General features: G+C 41.3%; 1 protein-coding gene and 1 non-coding gene across 2 annotated transcripts in view; both read right to left on the reverse strand.

Moving 5' to 3' along the window:
* The window catches only part of CCDC125 (coiled-coil domain containing 125), a 30,321-nt gene extending 13,329 nt beyond the window's left edge, over window positions 1-16,992 (reverse strand). Inside the window, exons 1-6 of the mRNA XM_047087500.1 lie at window positions 16,963-16,992; window positions 9,025-9,374; window positions 6,435-6,493; window positions 4,886-4,972; window positions 4,026-4,103; window positions 3,245-3,330 (exon numbers count right to left, since the gene is read on the reverse strand). Coding sequence (XP_046943456.1) covers window positions 3,245-3,330; window positions 4,026-4,103; window positions 4,886-4,972; window positions 6,435-6,493; window positions 9,025-9,334 — 620 coding nt within the window. The 5' untranslated portion in view covers window positions 9,335-9,374; window positions 16,963-16,992. The remainder of the gene's footprint in view (window positions 1-3,244; window positions 3,331-4,025; window positions 4,104-4,885; window positions 4,973-6,434; window positions 6,494-9,024; window positions 9,375-16,962) is intronic.
* A 5,318-nt stretch (window positions 16,993-22,310) lies between these two features.
* Window positions 22,311-22,417, reverse strand: LOC124523183 (U6 spliceosomal RNA). Its single transcript, XR_006964943.1, has one exon. It is a non-coding gene; the product is annotated as a U6 spliceosomal RNA (small nuclear RNA).
* Window positions 22,418-27,620: the final 5,203 nt, after the last annotated feature.

The following is a 27,620-nucleotide window of genomic DNA, read 5'->3' on the forward strand; positions in this document are numbered from 1 at the left end:
GGTTTCAGCTCAGGTCATGATCTCAGGGCTTCGTGGATTGAGACCCCTCCATCGGGCTCTGTGCTGGCAGCACAGAGCCTCCTTGGGATTCTCTCTCTCTCTCTCTCTCTCTCTCTCTCTCTCTCTGCCCCTCCCTCACTCTCTCTGTCTCTCTCAAATAAACTTTAAAAAAATAGAGTATTAGGTTAATGTCTTAATTTTGATCGTTTTACTATGGTTATGACAGAGTTATGTCCCTTTTAATTTTTATTTATTTCTTTATTTTGAGAGAGAGAACATGGGCAGGGAAAGGGCAGAGAGAGATGGAGAGAGAGGATCTCAAGCAGGCTCCCAGCAATCAGCACAGAGCCCGACAAAGGACTCAAACTCACGAACTGGGAGGTCATGACCCCACCTGACATCAAGAGTCAGACGCTTAAACGACTGAGCTACCCAAGCGCCCGAGTATGTCCCTTTTTAAAAAACACAAACTGAAGTATTTAGAATAATGAGGCCTATATGCAACTTACTCTTAAATGGCTCAGATATCTATCTGTATCCACATATGTAACTATAAAGAAGACAGAATGTTAAAGCAAATGTGGTAAAGAGTTCTACTTTGGAGAATCTTGAAGATATACAGGATTTCTTTGTACTATTCTTGCAACTTTTCTATACATGTTATCTCAGACTAAAAGTTAATAATAAATTAAAAATTAGGTATTAAAGCCATCTATAATCCCAGATACCAAATCAGTTTATCAGTGACTGACTTTATGTATATAATTTAAAGTTACTAAATAGAGGCGCCTGTGGCTCAGTCAGTTAAGCGTCTGACTTCGGCTCGGGTTGTGATCTTGCAGCTCGTGGGTTCGAGCCCTGCATCGGGCTCTGTGCTAACAGCTCAGAGCCTGGGGCCTATTTATGATTCTGTGTCTCCTTCTCTCTCTGTTCCTCCCCTGCTCATGCTCTGTCGCTGTCTCTCTCAAAAATAAAGATTTTAAAAAATTAAAAAATAAAGTTACTAAATAAATTCATACTAATAAAAATTGCTTAAAAGATATATGAAAAACAAATGCCAATGATAAAATAACTTGGAAAACATGGCTCTTACATTACTTTTTATTTTTTTATGTTTATTTTTTGAGAGAGAAAGAGAGAGCAAGCTGGGGAGGGGCAGATATAAAGGGAGAGAGAGATCCCAAGCAGGCTCCATGCTATCAGGAGAGGGCCTGACACAGGCAGGGCTCGAACCCATGAACCGTGAGATTATGACCTTAGCCAAATCCAAGAGTCAGATGCTTAACCAACTGAGCCACCCAGGCACCCCTAAAATTTTTTGTTGTTGTTGTTTTTGTTTTTTTTTTTTGAGAGGGAGAGAGAGAGAGGGAGCAAATAAGTGAGGGGCACAAGGAAAGACAGAGACAGAGAGGTAGAACTCACCTAATGTGGGACTCAAACCCACCAACCAGGAGATCATGACCTGAGCCAAAGTCAGATGCTTAACAACCGAGCCATCCAGGTGCCCTAGAGTTTTTTTATTTTTTAATTTATTTTTAAAATTTTTTTAACATTTATTCATTTTTTTTGAGAGACAGAGACAGGATGTGAGCAGTAGAGGGACAGAGAGAGGGGGAGACAGAATCTGAAGCAGGCTCCAGGCACAGAGCCCAACATGGGGCTCAAATTCACAAACCATGAGATCATGAGCTGAGCTGAAGTTGGTCACTTAACCGACTGAACCACCCAGGCACCCCAAGTTTTTTTTATATTTTATTTTATTTTATTTATTTTATTTTTTATTTTATTGCCTAGCATTTTTTTTAATTTTATTTTTTTTTAATTTATACCCAAATTAGTTAGCATATAGTGCAACAATGATTTCAGGAGTAGATTCTTTAATGTCCCTTACCCATTTAGCCCATCCCCCCTCCAGTAACCCTCTGTTTGTTCTCTATATTTATGAGTCTCTTCTGTTTTATCCCCCTCCCTGTTTTTATATTATTTTTGTTTCCCTTCCCTTAGGTTCATCTGTTTTGTCTCTAAAAGTCCTCATATGAGTGAAGTCATATGATATTTGTCTTTGACTAATTTCACTTAGCAGAATACCCTCCAGTTCCATCCACGTAGTTGCAAATGGAAATTTTTTTATTTTTATTTTTAACATTTATTTTTGAGAGAGAGAGACAGAGAGACAGAGTATGAGTTGGGGAGGAACAGAGAGAGAGGGAGACACAGAATCCAAACCAGGCTCCAGGCCCTGAGCTGTCAGCATAGAGCCTGATGTGGGGCTTGAACCCACAAACTGCAAGATCATGACCTGAACAGAAGTTGTGCACCTAACTGGCTGAGCCACCCAGGTGCCCTTTTTATTTTTAATGTTTATTTAATTTTGAGAGGGAGAGCACGCCCGTGCAAGTGGAAGAGGGGTAGAGAGAGAGGCGGACAAAGGATCCAAAGTGGACTCTGGGCTGACAGTAGAAAGCCCAGTGCGGGGCTTGAACTCATGAAGTGTGAGATCGTGACCTGAGTCGAAGTCAGATGCTTAACTGACTGAGCCACACAGGCGCCCCTAAAGTTTTTTTTTCTTTAAGTTTATTTTGTGAGAGAGAGCACGTGCAAGCTTGAGCAGAATAGCAGAGCAGGGGTGGAGGTGGGGGGCGGGGAGGGGAGGAATTCCAAGCAGCGGGATCTCCAGTCTCACAGCGTAGAGCCTGATGTGGGGCTCAAACTCCCAAACAGTGAGATCATGACCTAAGCCACAATCAAGGGTTGGACGCTTAACAATATGAGCCACCGAGGTGCCCCTTACATTGCTTTTTAAAATACAGTTTATAGGGGAACCCGGCTGGCTGGCTCAGTTGGTAGTGAGTGCATGCAACTCTTGACCTCAGGGTTGTGAGTTCAAACCCTACTGTGGGCATTAAGCCCAATAAAATATAGTTTATTTATATTATATAAAAAGATAATACTAACAGAAAAATATGGAACAGTGAAGTGGATAAGCAGTAAGAATTTTATAATATTCACAGCTCAGAGAAGGAGAAAAGAAAGCCTAAGCTACATTTAAATTATACACACTTTATGGGGTGCCTGGCTGGCTCCGTCGAAAGAGCATGTAACTCTTGATCTTGTGGTCATGAGTTCAAGCTCCACATTGGGAGTAGAGATTATTTAAATATTAAAACAATAAAAATGTACATAAATAAATTATACACACTTTAGAAATTTCCAAAGAAAAAGTACAGAATAAAAATATACAAACCTGTCATATTTTTGGGTCCATGATTCTTCTATATTTTTAAATCTATTCTGATCAAATTCTATTTCCCATTGCAAGGCATTTATTTCCTATAGAAAGAAAATAGGACTTTTCATGGAAAATTACTACAAATAAATCATTTCAGGACATTGTAAATAGCTGAAATAAATCATTTTATCATTTAACAGAAATAGGTTAAAGAGTAATTATTCAAAAAGAGTTTATGACATTTAAAAACACGTACAACATGCCTCTTTAGCACTCAAGAAGAGCTTTGCCAAAGCTTACTTACTATGAGAAAAATTTCACATTGTTTAGCTTCAAAATTTGCTTCTCAGAACCTAGATTCCTCATCACCCCTACCCCCAACCTATACAGACCCAGAAGCAAAATCCATTCCTGGGAGTGTGAGCCCAGGACACTCCCATCGAGGGAGGGTTCAGGAGGAACAGAACAAGACCTTCCAAGGTGACTCCTTACTACTATTTTCATGACAATGAGGTGGTCAGAAAGAGGCAGGCTCTGCCAAGCAAGCAGAGAAGGAGCAAAAGAAAAGAAAATTTATAGTAAGTGTCAAGCTTCCTACTACCTTAAAATGAGGAAATAAAAGAAATCTTAATTGTTTGCCCATGTAACAATATGTTTTGGATTATAAGTTCCAAAAGGGACGGGACTGTATAAAAAAGCACAACAAACAGACATCCATTAGTCTTGTGGTTTTTAAAGGAAATGCTATTTGAAAGCTTGGTAGTTTGAACAAGTCTACACTAAAAGTGGCAAATACCTTCTCCAAGGATCTCTTTTGTTCCATAGTTTTTTGAAGCATCACTTGAGTATGACTTGTGGCTTTGCCAAATATTGCCTAAGAAAAATAAAAATCATACCAGTATACATTAAATTTCTCATCACTCCTTTATGCACAGTAAGGTTCACATTTGTATTCTAAGACAGTAGAAAACCAGAGAATTTCCACAGAGACCACCTTTTATGGAGAATTTGATAGTTCAAAAGTCAGCAGATCTTTGCTCAGCTCTCCTGATGAATAGAGTGAATGAATGAATGAACTTTCCACACAAAGACTGGTACATGAACAAATAGAGCAGTGTTACTCATAACAGCCCCAAAGAGGAAACAATGTAAGTGCCCATTAACTGGTGAATGGATACACAAAATGTGGTATATCTACACAGTGGAATATTATTAGGCAATAAAAAGGAAGAAAGTACTGACACGTGCTACACCATGCAGGAGCCTCAAAAACATGTTAACTAAAAGAATCCAGACACATGTATCGTTCCATTCATATGAAATAGAAAAGACAAATCCAAAAGACAGTGAGATGACTGGTTGTCTAAGGTTGGGGATGGGAATGGGGAGGGACTGCTAATGGATTAGAGGTTCCTTCTGGGGAATACTGGGGAAATGTTCTAGAATTAGACTGGTTAGTCTAATTAGAGATGGTTATCCAACTCCAGTAAGGATAAACTGTATGCTGAAAGCAAGTGAAAGTTTATGGTATATAAATTTTACCTCAGTAAAGGTTTTAAAAAAATCTACGCCTTCAAAAAAGCTATTTTAAGCATAGACGCTCTTGTTTTAAAAGATAAAACCATACTACCTAAAAATTTAAAAATAACTTCTTACCATGCTTTGAAGAATTTTCAGTGCTTCTTCTTTACCCTCAAGTTGTCTCTGAGACGCCTCAAGTTCAGTTTTTAAAATTTCTACCTCCTAAGGAGAGAAGTAAGATTAGTCTACCCATCTGCAAGATGTGCAACCCCAAATGTGGACAGTTTACATGTAAGCTCAGTGTGCACTGACTCTAAGCACTTTGACCTTATAAAAGAGGTTTGAAATTCCTCCACTGTTCATAAGTGGCCCAGGCAGTCTTTACACTGAGACTCTTACTATCCAGTTGTAACTAAAAGTCCAAATCTTTTGCTTTTATCCTTCTAGACCACACAGCTAATAATCTGAAAAAAATCTTTAGAGCACAAAAATAAGCACATGATCATCCACAAAGCTATAGTAGCTATTATCAGTTGAACTGTCCTCCCCACCAAGTAAAGATATGCCCAAATCCTAACTCCTGGTACTATGAATGTGACCTTATTTGGAGACAGGGTTTTTGCAGATATAATCAGGTTAAAATGAGGTCATACTGGATTATATAGGCCTCAATCCAATGACTGGTGTCCTAAGACGAGGGAAATGTGGGCACAGACACAAAGGGGAGAAGGCCACGTGACAGTAGAGGCAGAGACTGGAGTGAAGTGGCTATGAGCCATGGAATGCCAAGATTGTCAGGGGCAACCTCCAGAAACTAGGAAGAGGCAAAGAAGGATTCTCCTCTAGACCTTCCAGAGGGAACATGGCCAGCTGACATCTTGATTTCAGATTGCTAGCCTCTAGAACTAAGAACAAATCTCTGTTGTTTTAGCCACCTATTTATGGTGCTTTGTTACAGCAGCCCTAGAAAACGAAAATGGTAGCTTTCACCAGAAGTCACACACACACACACACACACACACACACACACACACACACACACTAAGATGGGCTTCCTCCTTCCCAAAAGACAGGCACCCCGCATAGAAATTCCTACTGCCAGCAGGGCCTCAGAGCACCTAGAATACTTTCTGGTCTTCTGATTTCAAAGAGGTTAAAATAAGTCAGCTTATTTCAAGCCTCACGCACAGGGAAGACAGATGGAAGGAAGTTTATAACTGTTCTCTCCAGGAGCAGATTAGAGAAGTCATGAAAGATTAGGGGTGAGAGGTGAATTGGAGGGCATGTTTACGTAAAAAGCTTTCTTGAGAGATGAGGATAAGAAACAGGAGGCCAGTTGAAAGTTATGAGCTTTACACTGTGGCTTATGCAGAATATGTGGAAAGCCAACATTGCCTTCCATACAATTTTAGCATTACTTAAAATATCCATCAGTGGGCTATATTCTCATGAGAATTTTTTTTTTAATGTTTATTTAGTTTTGAGAGAGTGTGTGAGAGGGGCAGAGAGAGAAGGAGACACAGAATCCAACACAAGCTCCAGGCTCTGAGCTGTCAGCACAGAGCCTGACGCAGGGCTTGAACTCATGAACTGTGAGATGATGACCTGAGCTGAAGTCAGACACTTAACCGACTGAGCCACCCAAGTGCCTCATGAGAATTTTTATAGAAGCCACAGGACTTACCTCTAAAGTATCATGAAGACGTTGCTTTAATTCGGCATTTGACAATTCTGAATTAGAATCTATTAAGGGGGAAAAAAAAAACACTTCAATACATTCTTTAACTAGAATACAGCACATCTGTTTATAAAATATCAAATGCAGCTTTGTGCCAAGAGGAAAGAACTGTAACAAACCAAATAATGGTAAAAATAGGTAGCTTAAAACATTTCACAAATGAAAAGACACATACTTTTGAATAAAAAGACTTTAAAAAAAGGAGTCTCTACTAAACTGTTGTTAACGAATTGGTTAATTATTACATGCAAAACAGTACTTAAAAACATGAATGTTGGTGAGTGAAATAAATTTTGGTGTTTGGCTTAAGTTTGATCAATACAGTGATATGAATATCTAAGAAATAACCTGAATTTAATTTCTTTCCAAGGAGAATGACTAGAAGTCTCCTGTAACTTCAATTATTCTCTCCTTAATGTGATCAATTGACACATTAAACTGAGCTTCCCAGGAGCTTCATTTTCATTGTGGTCTCACTGGCAATAGAAAAACATTAAAGTGGTAAATTACAAGCAAGAAGATTAAGAAGAAGTAAAAGGAAGACAAGATTTTTTAGAGTATTTTGAGGGACATTAAAAACTTCTCGAAACAATTTTTTTCTTTGCTGTTCTGAACTTTCACTATGGCGGTTTCCAACGCAAAACCTAAATCTTGGTTTTACTCTGATGACAGGGGCTCCAAGGAGGGACAAGTGACACTGGTTTGGCAATGACATGTTGCGTTGTAGTAATCCTTGTGGTAGGCAGAGCAAGGGCCCTAAAGATGCCCACATCTTAATCCCCAGAACCTGGACAGACATGGCAAAAGGGACTTTTCGGTGTAATTAAATTAAGGACTGGATTAAATTAATTACCTGGATTATCCAGGTGACCCCACTGTACTCACAAGGGTCCTTATAAGTGAAACAGGGAGGCAGGAGAGTCAGTGTCAGGGTGAAGCAGTATGAGAAAGACTTGAACAGCCATTGCTGCCTTTGAAGATGGAGGATGGCGGCCATGGGCCAAGGAATGCAGGCGAGCTCTAGAAGCTGGAAAAGGCACAGGAATGGATTCTCCCCTAGAGTCTCCAGAAGGAATGCAGCCTTGCCAACAACTTGGTTTTAGCCCAGTAAAACCCATTTTAGACTTCTGACCTATAGAACTGTAAGATAATAAATTTGTGTTAAAATTTTTAAGGCATTAAATTTGTGGTGACTTGGAAATGACCTATTAGCAATAAGAAACCAATACAATATCCTTACCTAGGATCAGGCTAATTTGAGATAAAAGTCTGTAACCCAACAACACAGGAGCTCATACTTTTACTGTTACATATTTATATCCCAGTGGTTTCCTCATATTTTTATAAAGGTATTTTAGCATCATGTACTGTTTTCAACATCTTGCTTGCAAAGCAGAACCCATCCTCTATACGTGATGAGGAACTAAAAGAATAATATATAAATAATCCCATGCTAATTTCAAGAAGGATTCTGAAAGATGGTGATAAAATCCCCATCTGCTACATGCTTTTGGCAAATCTAAAACCATGTTTCTTACATTATTTTCATGTTGTTCTAATTTGTGTCTGTTCCACTCTAGTGGGGGAAGTTTTACAACATGGATTACAAAAGATTCAGCCAGATAAAAGCTGTGCCACCATGTAGGCATGGAGTCACCCCTGGACTCCCAACCATTTTGGAGTTGTAACATTCTATCACAATGTGATTCTGAATTTTGTTCTTTCCTTAATAAATGGCATAATTGATTTTGGGTTATGATAAATTATGATTCATTTTTTGAGGGGCACCTGGCTGGCTCAGTCAATGGAGTATGCAACGCTTGATCTCAGGGTTAGGAGTTCAAGCCCCACATTGGGTATAAAAGTTACTTTTAAAAAAGATTAATTTTTAGAGGGAGGACTTCATGACATTCCTAAAATAACCAGAAGCATACATGTTCTGCCTGGAATACTCCTTCCCCAGATAAGTACCAGGCTTGGGCATCAGTTCACTCCAGTGTTCAAAAGCCACCTCCTTAGAGAGGTGACCCTGGCCTGATCTTGCCTGAAATAGCATGCCCCTACCCCTCCAGATACTCACTATGCCTGCATTTAACTACTGGGAGATTTATTTTTTCTCTCCTCTACTAGAATGTGAACGGTCACATGGAGACTATTTTGTTCACTAATGTTGTTCCCAGAGCCTAGAACTGCCCCTGGCACCTAACAGGTACCAAATAAATACTTGAATAAGAAAAAAAAAAAAAAAAGATAACGCACACCACTAAATCACACACCCACAAAAGCAAGGTAGGTAATCACTGATATCACTAACATATCTGTATTAATGCAGAATAACTACTGTAGTTCACAATTTGTGCAATACTTGGAAATGAAAACATGAGTTACTTTTGTACTATCACCAATCCCAAGAGGTGAATAAAGATGAATTCTCAAAATCCACTACAGTGACCTATTGTCATGTGTTGCACGGGTGAAGGCACTGATGAAATCCATAGGGGAGAAGAAGGAGGGAGAGGGATCGAGGCATTCTTACCAGTGCTACTTTGTCGTCTGTGGTGGGAAGTGCTGGACTCTTCAGGGTGTGTATCTTGGGAGCTCTTACACCTGGAATACTGAAAAATGGCACCACTTCTTTCTTCCCTCGTTCCTGGAAAGGGGGGAGGGCTAAAGTTCTTTCCATCCGATCTTTTTCTAGATGTAGACAGATGTGAAACTTGCACTTCATAAATACTGCTGGGCCTTCTCCCGAGGCCATACCCTAAGTCGCCTTCTGCCATGTCATCGTCCTCGGTTTCCCAGGTCGGCACCTCTGCCTCACTCGGCGGCCTCACCACCCTGCTCATCAGCCAGATGCCGTATTTAACATAAGGAAAAACAGGGTATCTGTGGTTAAGAGAAACAATTTAAAAACCATCAGTATAATAAAGTTGGGGTTTCGAGGGGAGAAAAGTTTCTTTCGCTATTATACAGGCACGACTATCCCAGTGATGCATCAGCACACAAACATCTCTTGCAATCCGGTTCAAGATGTTTAACATTTAAGGACTTTTTAGGTAGGAAATGATCAGCCTCTTATTTCAAAGACTGCAGTGAATTGTAAGGAAGCAGGAAAACCTTTTACTGAATCCAGTAATCTACTGATCAGGATAAAGCAAATCAGACTTTGCCAAGGAAAGAGAAAGGGTTTGGTTTTCACCAGCCTAGGAGCTACGTGAAATTCAGGGAATCCCTGCAAAACGGAACTTGCAGGGAGTACATAGAGCACCCTGCCCCTGTCCCTTCATGGCCTTGCATGCACTTCAGGTGCTCATGGCTCTTATAGCCTATCCTGTAGCCCTCTGTACTATGGGAACATCTTCTGTTTTTCTGCAGACACAGCAGGGTTTTTGTACCTGAGACGATGATAGGTGGGAAGGAAGTACCCCCTCTCTTTCTTTATCAGGCTGTGTGTTCAAGGCCCTCCACTGTTTTCACAACACAGCATAGAAGTCAAAGTCCTTTCGATGGCTCGCCTCTGACTGCATGCCCTCCTAGGCTGGCCACCCTGGCTGGCTTCCCCAGCGTTCCTGGCACAGAGCTGGGTTCCCTCTGGCTGGAACACTCTTCCCCAGACAGTTGCTCAACTGGTTCCTCACCTCCTATGGGTCTTTCCTTCAGTGACACCTCAGTGACTGATACCAGATCTAAAATTGCAAACTCCTCCTCCTCCTCCTTCCCTGATTTATTTTTCCCCTAGCACTTAGGGCCTTCTAACATACCCCTCCATATTTTACTCATTTTTCAAGTCACACCATGAAAGGCAGGAGGTAGTACAAAAGTGGGAGCCTAGCAAAGCCAAAGGTGATTCTGCCCTGCCTATGATGCCTCTCAAAAGGCCGAGCGACCTAAAACTTTTCCTCTGCCAGAGCCCAAACCTGCTTAAGATGGCCCAAAGTGGAAAGTAAGGTCCATCACTGGGATCATCACTGCATTCCCAATGCTGAAAACAGTATCTGAGACGTAATCAGAGCTCAATAAATACTTTTTAAATAAGGTGAATGAAGGAATAAACAAATTCCCTTCCTGTAGGGCAGAAAAATAGTCACCTCGGCAAGACTCCAACCTGAATACTGGGAAGCTAACTGCCTGCCCTTCTTCCCAGAGGAAAACATTCCAGATAAAAATGCCTTACAGAGAAATTACCACCCCTGAGCCCTCCCCATGTGGAGACGAAGGACCACTGTAGGCACCTACCTGTTGGCTGCAGAGTACCTTAAATGCTCAGCCTTGTTCTCTTGTACACAGTAGTACAGGAAGAACTTTCACCACCAGGCATTTCAGAATAGCTGTTTTGCTGTAGTTGTTTAGAAATATCTCATCCTTTTCTCAAGATTCATTTTTTATTTTTTTTTTTCATCTTTATTTTTGAGAGAGAGACAGAGCATGAGTTGGGAAGGGACAGAGAGGGAGTAAGACAAAGAATCTGAAGCAGGCTCCAGGTTCTGAGCTGTCAGCACAGAGCCCTGACACAGGGCTCGAACTCACGAATTGTGAGATCATGACCTGAGCCGAAGTCAGACACTTAACAGACTCAGCCACCCAGGTGCCCCAAGATTCATTAAAGAAAAATAAATAAATACATAAATACATACATACATACATACATCTGACATCTCTTCTAAATATATCCTGCTATTTAAATAATTGCTTACCAGGACTTTAAAAAAATAATTAAATCTTAAACTTGCATTTTTTAGTGAGATGTTTCTCTTATTCTTCCACTATTAAAACCACACAAATGGGGCACCTTGGTGGCTCAGTCGTCTAAGCCTCCAACTCTTGATTTTGGCTCACGGTTTGTGAGATTGAGCCCTGCATCAAGCTCTGTGCTGACAGTGTGGAGCCTGCTTGGGATTCTTTCTCCCTCTCTCTCTGCCCCTTCCATGTGCTCTCATGAGCTCTCTCTCAAAACAAACAAACACATAAACAAACTTAACCACCCCCCTCCCCCTACACACACATAGTTGAAGAGGTTTCTGTTGTTTTTAGGGTTTAAAGTACCATATTCTTTCAGTATTTGAAAGCCAAGGCCCTTAAAGATTCGAATACATAACATCATAAAAGAACGTAAATGGATAGAAAGACATTCAACATCAGTAGCTGTCAGGGGATTGTAGATTTAAACTACAATGACAGTCTGTTACATACCAGTGTCAATTCTAAGTATTGCTGCGGATATAGACATACATAGTAGGCAGGAGTATAAAATGGTACAGCCACTGTGGAAAATTTTGGTAGTTTCTTTTAAACAAGTGATCCAGCAATTGCATTTTTGATATTTACCCAAGGGAAATGAAAACATATGTTCACACAAAGATGTATGGATGACTGTTCACAGCATTACTCAAATGGGCTCCAAACTGGAAACAACGCAGATGTACAACAGAAAGACAAATTGTTAAGTGGATACAACAGAATATATTCAGCAATAATGAATTTCTAATACATGTAACAACGTGGATGAGTCTGCGAGACATTATGCTAACACAGGAAGCCCATCCTCTGTGAAATCCTGGCGAAACTAATATATAACAGACAACAGATCAGTGGTTGCCTAGGGTGGAAGGCTGACTGCAGAGGGCAGGAAGGAACTTTTGGGAGGTGGTAGAAAAGTCTCGGTTTTGACTAGGGTGATGGTTTGTCAAAACTCAGCATTCTAACAATGGTGCATTTTATATGTAAATTATGCCTCGATAATAGGTTTAAAAACTTTTAAACACACAAAATAAGGGACCTTTAACTGCATTAGGGGACAAGATGAGAAATGTGTTGATCAATTGTATCCTCCTAGATAAGCAAATTATTAAACTGGATGCTCTAAATCAGCAAGAATTTTTCTTTTTTTTCTTTTCTTTTTTTTTTTTCAACGTTTATTTATTTTTGGGACAGAGAGAGACAGAGCATGAACGGGGGAGGGGCAGAGAGAGAGGGAGACACAGAATCAGAAACAGGCTCCAGGCTCTGAGCCATCAGCCCAGAGCCCGACGCGGGGCTCGAACTCCCGGACCGCGAGATCGTGACCTGGCTGAAGTCGGACGCTTAACCGACTGCGCCACCCAGGTGCCCCAAGAATTTCTTTTTCAATGATATAATAATAGCACTTGTTGCTTCTTTTCTGTGTGCTAGGCACTATTTTAATGTTTTTCTTAGATTATTCCATTTAATCTTCACCTTTCAAGACAATAGGGTTATTAAATATAGACAATTAGCTAACGAGAGGTTGAACCAGATTCTGAATCCTGACTCCTAATGTCAGAGACACTGTGACACTGTTAGCTACTGCTTTCTGTCACTGGAAGAATCTGAATGAGCGTTACATCAGAATAAACCACGTTTCTATCATTTATGACATCAAACAGTACTAAAAGTAAAAATCTTTTTTCCCCCAAATTTTTATAAAATCATCTTTGTTCCTTTACAAGTTTATTTCCTAAATAAGTAAGTTTTTCTATTTTTATTCATCAAGATAGACAGGAAATAATCCCTAAGGAGCTATGTTTTACCTCTAATGCAAACTCCTGCTTATAAATGCACTCTCACACCTTTGTTAAGGAGGGTATGCTCAGGGCTAGGCAGCCACCAGTGGAGAAAATGGAATTGGTCAACACAAAGGAAAAAAGTAGTAAGAGGAAAGAGTAAGCAATCACAGGATTAGCTAAGAATATATATGTAATTTTTGGAAAGGTCATCTGAGCTTTATTGTACATCAATGGTCCATCCTGGAGCCTGCGTCTTAGCATTCCTGGGGATGGTGGTCCTGGGGCCAGCCCCAACCCCAAACCCAAATGCCCCAGCCCTGCCCAGCTCCCAATCCAGTGCTGGGTTAGCATGCTTTGGGAGTAGGGAGGGGTGGGGTGACCAGAATTCTTGTCCACAAAGCCCAGGTGGGGCTTGGTCCTGGGACCCTGGGCTCCTAGGAGGTGGGACAGGGTGGGCTCTTGGGATAGGAGAGCCCCCAATCCTCTGGAGCCCAGATCCTGGCCTACACAGGGGCCCAGGCTGCTGAGTGGGGCCTGGCCTGGCAGATTCTACAGGGTGTCTGTTGGAGCAGCCTTGGATGAGAGCATGGCACTCACTCCAGCTCATTCTCCGGTGCAGGCCTGTCTCATCTACTTGCCTGGGGTCACAGCCCCCATGGCTGTCTCTGCCCAGCAGCATGTGTTGCAGGCATCACCTGGGCCTTGGGTAGCAGCAGGCTCTGGTGGCTGCGCTGCGTGGCTAAGAATATTTTTTAATGTGCCACATAAATTCAGGTATCATGGTCTGGTCTTTCTAGCCTTTCTGCTATTCACAGTTAACATAATGAGCTTTCCCATGATCCAATACTCTTACTGTTTTAAAAAATGTAACTTTGGGAACTGGTGGCTGTATACTCTCCCCTTTTTTATATACTTAACATTAATAAACCAAACGACTTTCAGAACATATTTCTTCTAAGAAAGGGAAAATGTTAGAAGTTACTAATGTTCCACTCAGACAGTTTTAAATATATTCAATGTTGACAACCAGGGAGGCCCAGCAGGATGTGTGACAGAGAAGGCTCTGACTCAGGAGGTCTGAGTTCAAATTTCACTCCACCACGTGCTGCTCTGTGATCTCGGGCAAGTCATTTAACTTCTCAGAGCGCGTTTTCCAATCTCCAAAATGAGTTTAAGCATTACTACTTTATAGGGTTATTTTGGGAACCGTTGATATGATATATTTCAAGTCAATGTTTATTGAATTAGAGTTTGGGAGTATTAGTCCCATTGTTAAATGGGAGGATTGGACAAGATGTTTTGGTTCTTTAGGACTCTAAAATTATGGTTCTGGATCATCTTTTCCCAGTGTGTGCCCCATGGGACACTAGTTCTTTGGACTATTAAGTGTTGCTAGGAATAAAAGGGTCCTTCTGGTTTTATTTTTCTATGCTAGTAAAAGCTATGCATGACTGGCCCAAAATTACACAGGTAGTGGAGGAGCCAGAACTAGAAGCCATATCTCTGGCTCCTGGCCCGGTGTTCTGGTTGCTTGGGAAAGGCCACAGGATGAACCAATTACAGACAGTGAGCAATCTTCCTACTTCTGCACTAAAACAACTCTCTGAAAAGGGACCACTGACTTCCTAATTGCTGAATCCAAGATCTAGTCTTGCTCCTGGGTCTCCTCCACCTGTGCAGAAGCTGTGACACTACTGATCTGCCACGCCCAGGCCCCTGGTTGACCTTAGCCCCTCAAACCCTACAGGAATGAGGAACCACCCCATGTCTGCCTGCTCGGGCTCCTTTTCCTCTTTCTGTCCTGCTCTGTATGTTTGGCTTCCACTATTAAACACACTTACACATTTCCAGCTGGATATCCTGCCAGCAATTCAAACACAGCTGTTCAGGGGCGCCTGGGTGGCTCAGTCGATTAAGCGTCTGACTTCAGCTCAGGTCATGATCTCGCACTCCGTGAGTTCGAGCCCCGCGTCGGGCTCTGTGCTGACCGCTCTGAGCCTGGAGCCTGTTTCAGATTCTGTGTCTCCCTCTCTCTCTGACCCTCCCCCATTCATGCTCTGTCTCTCTCTGTCTCAAAAATACATAAACGTTAAAAAAAATAAAAAATAAATAAAAATAAATAAATAAATAAAAAACACAGCTGTTCAAAAACAAACTCACTGCCCTCCCACTCCCACCCTAGATCTATCTCATCCTGAGTCCTCTATTTCTGCAAACGTTTCAACCATGCTCCAAAACACCCAGGTCCAAAACTTTGGGATTTCTCTTTTCCTTGATCCCTTCAGATGCCAAGATGTCTAGGCGCACAAAATCTCCTGAAACCATATCCTTTGGATATTAACTTCACAGCCCTGGCTGGATTTCTTATTACCTCTTCCAGGTGAAACCAATAGTCCCCAAGCAATCCTATACACTGCTGCTCCAAGCACAGATCCAGAGATGCCCCCCTCTTGCCCTAAAACATTCCATGGCTCCCATGCCATAAAGTGTCACCCTGTTATCTACGAGACTCATTTTTACTTCACATGTCAGCTGTCACTGCTTCCTGGACATGTTCTGTGCTTCCATTAAGAAGGACTGCACCGGGGTGCCTGGGTGGCTCAGTTAGTCAAGCGTCCGACTTCAGCTTGGGTCATGATCTCTCTGTTTGTGGGTTTGGGCCCCACATTGGGCTCTGTGTTGACAGCTTAGAACCTGGAGCCTGCTTCAGATTCTGTGTCTCCTTCTCTCTCTGCCCCTTCCCAGCTTGCACTCTGTCTCTGTCTCTCTCAAAAACAAGTAAACATTAAAAAAAAAAGGACTGCACCTGTGCCCAGGCCTCCTCAGGGCAATCAGTCACCTTCAAGTGTGCTGGTGCTCATCTCCACGCCAGGAACGCTGACTCCTCTGTAGTCCCCCGCAGCTCATGACAGCCACTCCCCCCAGCAGCCCTCCTGACACCCCTGAGCCAGACATGATCTCTGAGCTTTCCTAGCTCTGTGTTGTACCTTTTAATTTTTTTTTAAGTTTTTATTTATTTAAGTAATCTACACACACAACACGGGGCTTGAACTCATGACCGCTCTCACAGAAGACCCAGGCCGGCATCCCTGTACCTTTTTAATAGTCCTTTTCCTGACATGTGTATTGCACACGCCCCTACAGTAGCTCGATGTATCCTTAACTCACTGACCTGTCCAAAGAACGGTGACAGACCGAAATGAAGAAACAGACTCCTGCCCAGAAATCTTGGACTAGAAGCATCCACACCCACTAGCCTGACACTTGCCCTAGCAAACACAATGGTCAAACAGACACTCAATTCCTGTCAGGCTTGGCAAAGAGGAACTAACTTGAGCCCTCCCTGGTGAACAATGGCCTGCTACACAACACTGCAGCATTATGTTTTTAAACTTTTTATGAAAATAATTTTAGATTTACAGTAAGTTGCAAAGATAGTGCAGAACTCCTGTATACCCTTTGCTCACACTCCTCTAATGTTAACATTTACCAAAATTAATAAGTTAATATTGACACATGGAATTAACTAAACCACAGACTTTATTGGGATTTCCGCAGTCATTTCTACTGATGTCCTTTTTCTGGTGCAGGACACGTATTTTTAAGGCTCAATACTAATAGGAAAAAATAATAAAGGAGGAGAGGGAAAAGGCAGAAACAGATTCTTTCAAACCTATTCCTTTTTTTTTTTTTTTTAACGAGATGAGACCATTAAACTAGCGTTTAGGGGAAAAAAGGCAGCCAGTGGGCCAACTTGTACACAACCTGCCGGGTTTGCACGAATCTGCGCAGCCCGGGTCCCGGGTCCTCCCCACCCGCCGTTCCCACCAGCCCTGCCTGATCACGCGCCCCCGCAACGCCCGTCGCGGGGACCCGACCAGGGGACCGGACCAGGGAATCCCGCCCGGCGCCCAGGACCCCCACCGGCCTCGCGCCCCACCTGGCGCGCTCACCTGGCGCCGAGCCTCCCCGCCGCGCGCGTCGCCGCCCTCCAGCCACGTGACCACGCGCGCCGCCGGGACCGGAAGGAGGGGCGAGGCCGCCCGGAGCCGGCCCCGCTGGTTTGGTCAGCTGCCTGCGTGAGCTGGTCGGTTGGCGCGGGAGATGTTAGCTCCGACCGGCTGCAGAGCCCGGGGTTTGCCCCCTACGAGCCACCGAATTAGAAATGTTAGCGCGGAGGCCGAGAGACACAACAAGACCGCGGGCTCTCAGGAAAGGTGAAAATGAGATGGTGCAAACATGAAGTGTGTAGGGGGTAAGGTACCGAGGGATCCGAGCTGAATCAGTTCAGGGGCGCAGGTGGACCGGGAAAGTAGGCTTTCCGTACTAAGAACGGAGGAGAGCTTTACGGGCGAGAGGAACTTCTGGGGCAGAGGCGTGGCTGTGGGAAGGAACAAGACCAGGGCGGAAAGAGCTGCCACTGGGAACTGATTCCGTGGATTTCTAGAGGCGGGCCCTGCCCTCCCCCCCATCCCCCACCCTCCAGAACGTTCAGAGTCTGTAGTGATGAGGGAGCGTGTGGCAATCTGAGGGCTATAACAGCGCGCACACACATACTCTCACACACCCTCCAAGGTGGGATATGTGTGATACTCCTCAGATGCCCATGGCTACCCAAGACCAAAGGAAAGGAAAGCAAATGGTTGACTGATCACAGTCATGCAGGACAGGAACCTCCTTCATTTTACAGATAACTTAGTAAACTGCAAGGAAAACACAATCTTATCCATAGTCTAATCTCCAGAAACCTATAGACTCAGTTTCCTGGAGCCTTAATATCACCCTCATCAAGATGAAGGGGTTTCAAGTGCTTGCCATGGTGATGTGGGAAACAAAGGCAAATGAAAAATTCCCGTATTGCTTACGGCCCACTGACAAATCCTTGAAGCGGGCAGAGTGACCTTCTTTTAGGAGCTCAGCTGCCTCAATGATGGTACTTTGCTGGGGATAAAAGGGAATCTTGCTTAACATTATCCTGCCCCCTGCCCCTAGGATCCTGTGAGTCTTCTTAAACACATAGAAATTCCTTTGCAAACCTCTTTTATCTTTACCCCCTTCCCCCCAAGTATATGTTGGCAATTATACTCCAAGCATATGGCTCCTTATATATATTTGAAGGGTCTCATGTCTGAGGTTTTACTTAACAGTAATAAATGTTTTTCTTTTAAAATTTTTTTTTTCAACATTTATTTATTTTTGGGACAGAGAGAGACAGAGCATGAACGGGGGAGGGGCAGAGAGAGGGAGACACAGAATCGGAAACAGGCTCCAGGCTCTGAGCCATCAGCCCAGAGCCCGACGCGGGGCTCGAACTCACGGACCGCGAGATCGTGACCTGGCTGAAGTCGGACGCTTAACCGACTGCACCACCCAGGCGCCCCTAAATGTTTTTCTAACAACAGGTAGCCCCTCAAGGTCCTGGAAACCTTGCTTCCAAAACACTGTCCCTAACCCCATCCCAACCTGAAGGTATATGATCAGTCACTCCTCACAACCCCAGTGCAGCTCTTTCTGCCCACGGGTACTGTCCCCATGCTTTAATAAAATCACATTTTTTGCACCAAAAACATCTTCACGAGTTCTTTCTTGGCTGTCACCTCCAAACCCCGCCATCGCTTGAAACCCCATCAAATAGCTTCAGTGCCTGGGTGAAATGATTTTGATAGTATTTCCTAATATCAACATAATTGAAATAACTTTGGCTGGATTTAAAGATTATTCTGGATTGGAAACAAACAAGTGAACCCTTCTTTGCCTTAGTAGACTTCTTTTATTCTTCCTCTTCTCCAGATTCAGCCCATACTTCCCTTAACCACCCACTTCCCCCAAGTAAACATACCATACTTATATGGAAAACCAGACTTAGAACAAGATCAGTTATAGAACAAGATCAGTGCTCTGTGGATATTAGATGCTCAGAGATTTAAGATTATCTTAAGAGATTTAATGTATTTGTTTTATTTTTAATTTTTATTTATCTTTTTAATTTACATCCAAGTTAGCATATAGTACAACATTGATTTCAGGAGTGGATTCCTTAATGTCCCTTACCCATTTAGCCCATCCCCCCTCCCACAACCCCTCCAACAACCCTGTTTGTTCTCCATATTTAAGAGTCTCTTATGTTTTGTCCCCCTCCCTGTTTTTATATTATTTTTATTTCCCTTCCCTTATTGTCATCTGTTTTGTATCTTAAAGTCCTCATAAGAGTGAATTCATATATTTATCTTTCTCTAATTTTGCTTAGCATAATACACTCTAGTTCCATCCACGTAGTTGCAAATGGTAAGATTTCATTCTTTTTGATTGCTGAGTAATACTCCATTGTGTGTGTGTGTGTGTATATGCATATATATATGTATATATATATGCATATATATATATATGTATATATATGTGGGTGATGTATATATACACCGCATCTTTTTATCCATCCATTGATGGACATTTGAGCTCTTTCCATACTTTGGCTATTGTTGATAGAACTGCTATAAACATTGGGGTGCATGTGCCCCTTTGAAACAGCATACCTGTATCCCTTGGATAAATACCTAGTAGTGTAATTGCTGGGTCGTAGGGTAGTTCTGTTTTTAATTTGTTGAGGACCCTCCATACTATTTTCCAGAGTGGCTGCATCAGTTTGCATTCCCATCAGCAGTGCAAAAGAGATCTTTTCTCTGCATCATTGCCAACATCTGTTGTTGCCTAAGTTGTTAATGTTGGCCATTCTGACAGGTGAGGTTGTATCTCATTGTGGTGTTGATTTGTATTTCCCTGATGATGAATGATATTGAGCATTTTTTCATGTGTTGGTTGGCCATCTGGATGTCTTCTTTGGAGAAGTGTCTATTCATGTCTTTTGCCCGTTTCTTCACTGCATGATTTGTTTTTTGGGCGTTGAGTTTGAGAAGTTCTTTATAGATTTTGGATACTAACCTTTTATGTGGTATGTTATTTGCAAATATCTTCTCCCATTCTGTCGGTTGCCGTTTAGTTTTGCTGATTGTTTCCTTCGCTGTGCAGAAGCTTTATTTTGATGAGGTCCCAGTAGTTCATGTTTGCTTTTGTTTCCCTTGCCTCCGGAGACATATTGAGTAAGAAGTTGCTGCAGCCAAGATCAGAGAGGTTTTTGCCTGCTTTCTGCTCGAGGATTTTGATGGCTTCCTGTCGTACATTGAGGTTTTTCATCCATTTTATTTTTGTGTATGGTGTAAGAAAGTGGTCCAGGTTCATTCTTCTGCATGTCGCTGTCCAGTTTTCCCAGTACCACTTGCTGAAGAGACTGTCTTTATTCCACTGAATATTCTTTCCTGCTTTGTCAAAGATTAGTTGGCCATATGTTTGTGGGTCCATTTCTGGGTTCTCTGTTCTGTTCCATTGATCTGAGTGTCTGTTCTTGTGCCAGTAGAGATTAATATATTTATAATTTTAAAGTCAATTTGCCTACTATTCTAGCATATTCAATAGCTTTGCAAACCAAAAATAGTTTTTCTTCACTTAAAACTTTGACCGATTTAAAGTAGACTTCTTTAACCTTAAAAATATTTCAGAACTTTCCCACTAAAAATATTTTAACTCTGTTTTCTTTATCAGACTTCTCCAGAAAGCATAGATTTGAATGCATGCATATTAAAATTTTATTTAAAAAATGCATGAGTTTATTTATTTAGTTTTTAATATTTTTATTTATTTTTGAGACAGAGAGAGACAGAGCATGAGCAGGGGAGAGGCAGGGAAAGAGAGGGAGACACAGAATCTGAAACCAGCTCCAGGCTCCGAGCTGTCAGCACAGAGCCCGATGCGGGGCTCGAACTCACGGAGTGTGAGATCATGACCTGAGCCGAAGTTGGACGCTCAACCGTCTGAGCCACCCAGGCGCCCCTGAAAAAATGCATGAGTTTAAAGTTGGCTTTCATCACCCTTTATGTGCAATGCTGCTAAACTATTGCATAATAAATGTGCGGTGAATGTCTTTAAAAAAACTTCTATCTACCAATTTGAGTACATTTCATTCTTTTCAAGTTTATTTTGAGAGAGAGAGAGAAAACACATGTGCACAAGTGGGGGAGCGGCAGACAGAGAGAATGAGAGAGAATCCCAAGCAAGTGCTGTCAGCCCAGAGCCCACCATGGGGCTCAATCTCAATCTCAAAAACCAAACCGTGAGATCATGAATGGAGCTAAAACAAGTCAGATAGTTAACCGACTGAGCCACCCAGGTGCCCCAAGAGTATCATGTATATTTTATATACAAATCTGTTTCATATGTGTGTTTACATTTCTCCTAATCTGTGGCTGCTGCTGTTCTTAAGTCTTTTTTTTTTTTTTAATTTTTTTTTTCAACGTTTATTTATTTTTGGGACAGAGAGAGACAGAGCATGAACGGGGGAGGGGCAGAGAGAGAGGGAGACACAGAATCGGAAACAGGCTCCAGGCTCCGAGCCATCAGCCCAGAGCCTGACGCGGGGCTCGAACTCACAGACCGGGAGATCGTGACCTGGCTGAAGTCGGACGCTTAACCGACTGCGCCACCCAGGCGCCCCTTAAGTCTTTTTTTTAAGCAGGCTCCATGGCCAACCTGGGGCTAGAACTCATGACCCTGAGATCCAGTTGCGTACTCTCCTGACTGAGCTAGTCAGGCCCCCCCAGTATTAGGTGTCTTTTGAGAGGAAGAGTTTTAAATTTTGAAGTCAAATTTATTGATTCTTTTTTCTTTGGTTTGTGTTTTTTTGTGTTCTATCAGATAAATCTTTGCTTAATCAAAGAGCACTAAAATTTCTTAGTATGTTTTCATCTAGAAGTTTTATATATTTTAGGTTTTACACATAGGTCTCTGAGACATTTTGACTTAATACGGTATGTGGTTAAGTTTGAAGTTCACTTTTTTTTAAATTTTATTTTTAAGTAATCTCTACTTCCAATGTGGGGACTAGAACTCGCAACCCCAAGTCAAGAGTCTTCTGCTCTACCAACCAAGCCAGCCATGTGCCCCGAGGTTCACTTTTTTGATATGTATACCTATTATTTGTCAAAAAGTTAGTTTCCCCATTGATTTTCCTTTTGCACCTCCATCAAAAATCGCCTGTATAGGCATGGATTTCTTTCTGGACTCTCTTTTCTGTTACAAGATCAGATCTATGTGTCCATCATTGTAGTATGCCACATTGTCTTGCTTTAGTCTTTATAGCAAATCCTGAAATCACATACACCAGGGTCGTTTTTAACTTTGTTCTCTTGTTTCAGCATTGTTTGGTTACTCTAGCTCCTACAAGTATCCATATGTGTTTCCAGCAATTTTTCTTTTTATTATGGAACGCTTCACAAATTTGCATGGCATCTTTGTGCAGAGGCCATGCTAAAGTTCACTGTATTGTTCCAATTTTAGTGTATGTGCTGCCAAAATGGGCACTCAGCAACTTTTACTTTAAATTTTTTTTTAATGTTTATTTATTTTTGAGACAGAGAGAGATAGAGCATGAACGGGGGAGGGTCAGAGAGAGAGGGAGACACAGAATCTGAAACAGGCTCTAGGCTCTGAGCGGTCAGCACAGAGCCCGATGCGGGGCTCGAACCCACGAACTGTGAGATTGTGACCTGAGCTGAAGTTGGACGCTTAGCCGACTGAGCCACCCAGGCGCCCAGCAACTTTTACTTTAGAAGAGTATGCTGGCATTTTGATTGGGGCTGGATTAATAGATCAATTTGGGGAAAATTGTCATGTTAATAATATTGAATCTTCGATTTCATGAACATGGTTTATACATCTTTTTTGGATCTTTGATTTCTTTCATTTGAATTTTCAGTATGCAGATCTTGCAAATACTTTGTTAGATTTAACCTAAGTAGGTCATGTTTTTGGTACTATTGTAAATGGTATTGTTCTTAATTTCCAATTGTTTGTCACTGCTATATGGAAATGCAGTAGTTTTTGTGTATTGGTCTTATATCCTGTGACTTTGTTAACGTCACTTATTAGTTCAAGTAGTTTTTGTATGGATTTTCTTTGGAATTTCTACATAGATTATCATGTTACCTGAGAATACCTTATTTTTTTCCTTACAGCTCTGTATGTCTTTTATTTATTTTCTGCTTAATGCACTGGTGAGGATCCCCAGGATGAGCAAATGATCACTTGGCTTTTTATTCGCTAGCCTCGTGTAACAAATTATATTTTTTTGAATCCTCCCTTCCATAATAATAAATTCCTTAGACAACAAACCTCTGAATGGATTTCAAGGGTCTTTTTGAGTCTTTGAAAAACATAAACAGTGTTTTACATTAATATGTATATCTGTATTACTTAGAGGAAGTGGGTTCGTAGCTTATATCAGACTGTCAAAGGGATTTATGTCATCAAAAGTGTTAAGGAACTAAATTTTAAATAAAAGCCGATCTATACATATAAATAGGTATATATAAATGATTTTCAGGATGTTGTTTTTCACTGCTAAGAACTGGGATGCCTGGGTGACAGAGTCGGTTAAGCATCCGACTCTTGATTTTGGTGCAGATCATGCTCTCACAGTTTATGAGCTTGAGCCTTGCGTTGGGCTCTCAGCTGACAGCGTGGAGTCTGCTTGGGATTCTCTGTCTCTCTCTCTCACTGCCCCTCCCCTCCTTGTCCTCTGTCTCTCTCTCTCTCTCAAAATAAATAAACATTTAAAAAAAAAGCTACTAAGAACCGTGATTCTTTATTTACCTTGGAGTCTCCCCCCTCCATAGGAAAGGATAAATGCTTCTTAGCAGTTTTTACCCCTATGACTTTTTTTTTCTTAAGATTTTAAAAAAATGTTTATTTTTGAGAGAGATAAAGAGCAAGCAGGGAAGTGGCAGAGAAAGAGGGAGACAGAGGATCAGAAACAGGCTCCATGCTGACAGCAGAGAGCTGATGTAGGGCTCAAACTCATGAACCCCAAGATCATGACCTCAGCTAAAGTCAGACACTTAACTGACTGAGCCACCCAGGGACCCCTGACCCCTATGACTTTTTGTTAGAAACTAACAAATTTAAATGTTGGTAGGGATTGGTGGTAGAACATTCAAAAGAAATACAGATGAAGTGAGGCTAAACCCCTTTTAAACGCCCACAAAAATAAAAAATATACCAACAAGAGTGGGCATAAGGAAAACAATCAGCGGTTATACATACTTCAAAGCTTGTTAAGGTACTCACAAGGAACAAAATATATCTTATTAAGAAGTCTTATTTACAGAAACATAAAATGATTTAAAATTTAGAACACTTTTTATCTCCTTAGGTTTGTTTTATTATATATTTTTTAATGTTTTATTTATTTTTGAGACAGAGCATGAGCAGGGGAGGGGCAGAGAGAGGGAGACATAGAATCTGAAGCAGGCTCCAGGCTCTGAGCTGTCAGCACAGAGCCTGACTTGGGGCTTGAAGTCATGAACCGTGAGATCATGACCTGAGCTGAAGTCGGACATTTAACCAACTGAGCCACCCAGGCGCCCCTCCTTAGGTCTATTTTAAACCAATCTACTTAAGTTAAAAACCAAACAAGTAGGTTGAATAAAACCAAAGGCAAACAGTAAATGGGGTTATTTCTACAACCTTCAAATAATTGTAACAACATGTTAAAGCACTATCACTAGTTTCAAATAAAAACCTAGAGCTGAAATGAGTATATTAATATTTAATTTATTTAATTATATTCATATTTAATATTTAATTAAAATTCCCAAAAGGTGTATAGCTCTGTATTAGATTCCCTTTTAGATAATAATCTCCCTTCTGTTGAAGGAAAATTTTTGAGTCAGTTTTACTGTTAAGATAATTAGCAACCACTTGATAATTTAGTGAATTCTAGTAATGAAAAGAACATTGTCTTCTCAAAACAGCCATTAATATTACTAAAAATAATAACAGTATGTGCCAAACACTGTTTATTTAATCCTTACAATAGCCCTATGATGTAATTATCCTCATTTTATATGTGATTTGACTGGATAGCACCTATGTGCTATTATCTTAGTCTGAGTAATTCTCTTCTCTACCTCTAGACTCATTCTTCAAAGCCCTGCATCCTATAGCATTTATCCTTTTCTGATATTCATAGTAGGAAACAGTTATCTCTTTTATTCTCTATGTTAGAATCTCCAGTAGGGCATTTGCCACAGTCTACCTGATTTGTCTAAAGGGTCCATTTGTATGTATATCTTCCTTGTATACTAGGTTATGATCATCTGAAGGTCAAGAACTTGAGGCTTTCCCCACCAGTTATTTGGTTGGAGTCTTGCATGTATATAATAGGCAATATATGATTATTAAAATGAATCTACTAAATGTTATCTTTGCTTACAATTTACTCAGGAATTTACTGGACAGATAAACTTACTCATGTGCCAAGTTCCATGTACATTAAGCAGTATAACTTAATGGGTAAGAGCCTGCTAAGATAGACTCCTGACTCTGATACTTCCTAGCTGTGATCTTGACTGTGTCACTTCATTTTGTGCCCTGTTTCCATCACCTGTAATGGAAATAATAATACCTACCTCAGATGGTATCATGTGGATTAATAGAGTTCACTTTTGAAATGTATTTAAGAGTGCTTGGCATGTAAGATACATGTAATATATACATGTAATATACATGTTATTCTTTCTTACCCTTTTTTTTTAAGTTTATTTATTTTGAGAGAGAGCGTGTGAGCAGGAGAAGGGCAGAGAGGGAGAGAAAGAGAATCCCAAGAAGGCTCCTTGCTGTCAGTGCAGAGCCTGACGTGGGGCTTGATCCAATGAACCATGAGATCATGACCTGAGCTGAGATCAAGAGTCAGAGGCTTAACCAACTGAGCCTCTCAGGTACCCTTCTTTCTTACCATTCTTGGCAACATTGTAATAGTAAAAAGCTGGAAACAACCTAAAAGTCTATCAGTAGGGGACAGATTAAACCAATCATAGCACTCCTATATGGACTTATGTGCAAACTTTAAAAAGATTAGGGGTCCAGGGGTGCCTGGCTGGCTCAGTTGGAAGAGCATGTGACTTAATCTCAGGATCGTGAGCTCAAGCCCACATTGGATGTAAAGATTACTTAAATAAAACTTAAAAAAAAAAATTAGGGATCCAAAGAAGATGTATGAATGACTAGTAGGTACATCAATAGTCATCAGGGAAATGTAAATCAAGACTAATATGAAATATTACTATACATGCACAGGATGGCTATTAGATGAACAAGTGTTCATCTAGCAGGTACTGGCATGGATGTGGAGAAATTAGATCCCTACTACGTAGACAGGGGGAGGGGAATGTAAAGTAATGCAACCATTTTGCAAAACAGTTTGGTATTTTCGCAAAAAGTTAAACTCAGTTGCGAAAGGACCCAGAAATTTCCCTCTATACCCAAGAATTGAAAACCTACATCTACACAAAAACCTGTATACAAATGTTCATAACATAATTCATAAGACCCAGAAAGGATACAACCCAATTGTGCAAATGATGGAATGGATAAACAAGAGGTGGTACATACAATGGAATATTACTTGATAAAAAGGAATGAGGTACCTACCAGTAGAGGCTGCAATATGGATGACCTTGGAAACAATATGCTAAGTCAAAGAAGCCAGACATAAAAGGCTACATATTGTATGATTCCCTTTATATGAAATGCCCAGAATATGCAAAACCATACAGACAAAATAAACTAGTGATTCCAAGGGGCTAGAAGGTAAAAATGGAAAGTGACTGCTAACAGTACTGGACTTTTTCTGGGTGGGGTAATAAAAATGTTACATATGGAATTAGATAGTGATGGTTGAAGTATGATGATTAAGTATAATAAAAGCCAGCTAGTTGTGCACTTTTTTTTTAAGTTTATTTTTTGAGAGAGAGTGCAAGTGAGCAGGGGAGGGGCAGAGAGAGAGGAAGAGAAAGAATCCCAAATAGGCTCTGTGCCATTTAGCGTGGAGCCCAATGTGGGGTTCAAACCCACAAAATGTGAGATTGTGACCTGAGCTGAAACCTAGAGTTAGACACTTAACTGAGCCACCCACGCACCCAATCATGCACTTTAAAATGACAAATTGGGGGGCACCTGGGTGGCTCAGTCAGTTAAGCGTCCAACCCTTGATTTCGGCTCAGGTCATGATCTCATTGGCATGAGATCGAGCCCCACCCCATGTTGGGCTCTGCACTGGGTGTAGATCCTGCTTGAGATTCTTTCTCTCCCTCTCTGCCCCTCCCCTGTGCTCTCTTATTTTTTTTTTGTTTTGTTTTGTTTTAAAGGTTTATTTCTTTCTTTAGGGGGGCAGGGGCAGAGAGAGGGAGACACAGAATCCAAAGCAGGCTCTAGGCTCTGAGCTGTGAGCACAGAACCCAACGCGGGACTTGAACTCACAAACCACGAGACCATGACCTGAGCCAAAGTCGGACACTTAACCGACTGAGCCACCCAGGGCCCCCACGCTCTCTCTCTTAATAAATAAACAAACAAGTAAATAAATAAAAATTTTAAAAAACACATAAAGTAAAATTTTATCTTAATTTGAAAGAATAGGGAGGTATGAGATGATATACTCTCCAAAATATATTAAATGAAAATAAGAAGATACAGAAGAGTGTATATAATATGCTACCACATGCTT

The sequence above is a fragment of the Lynx rufus genome, unplaced genomic scaffold, assembly GCF_022079265.1.
Source record: "Lynx rufus isolate CCGP_SWC_20201006 ecotype Redwood Valley unplaced genomic scaffold, mLynRuf1.p SCAF_1, whole genome shotgun sequence".
Taxonomy (NCBI): domain Eukaryota; kingdom Metazoa; phylum Chordata; class Mammalia; order Carnivora; family Felidae; genus Lynx; species Lynx rufus.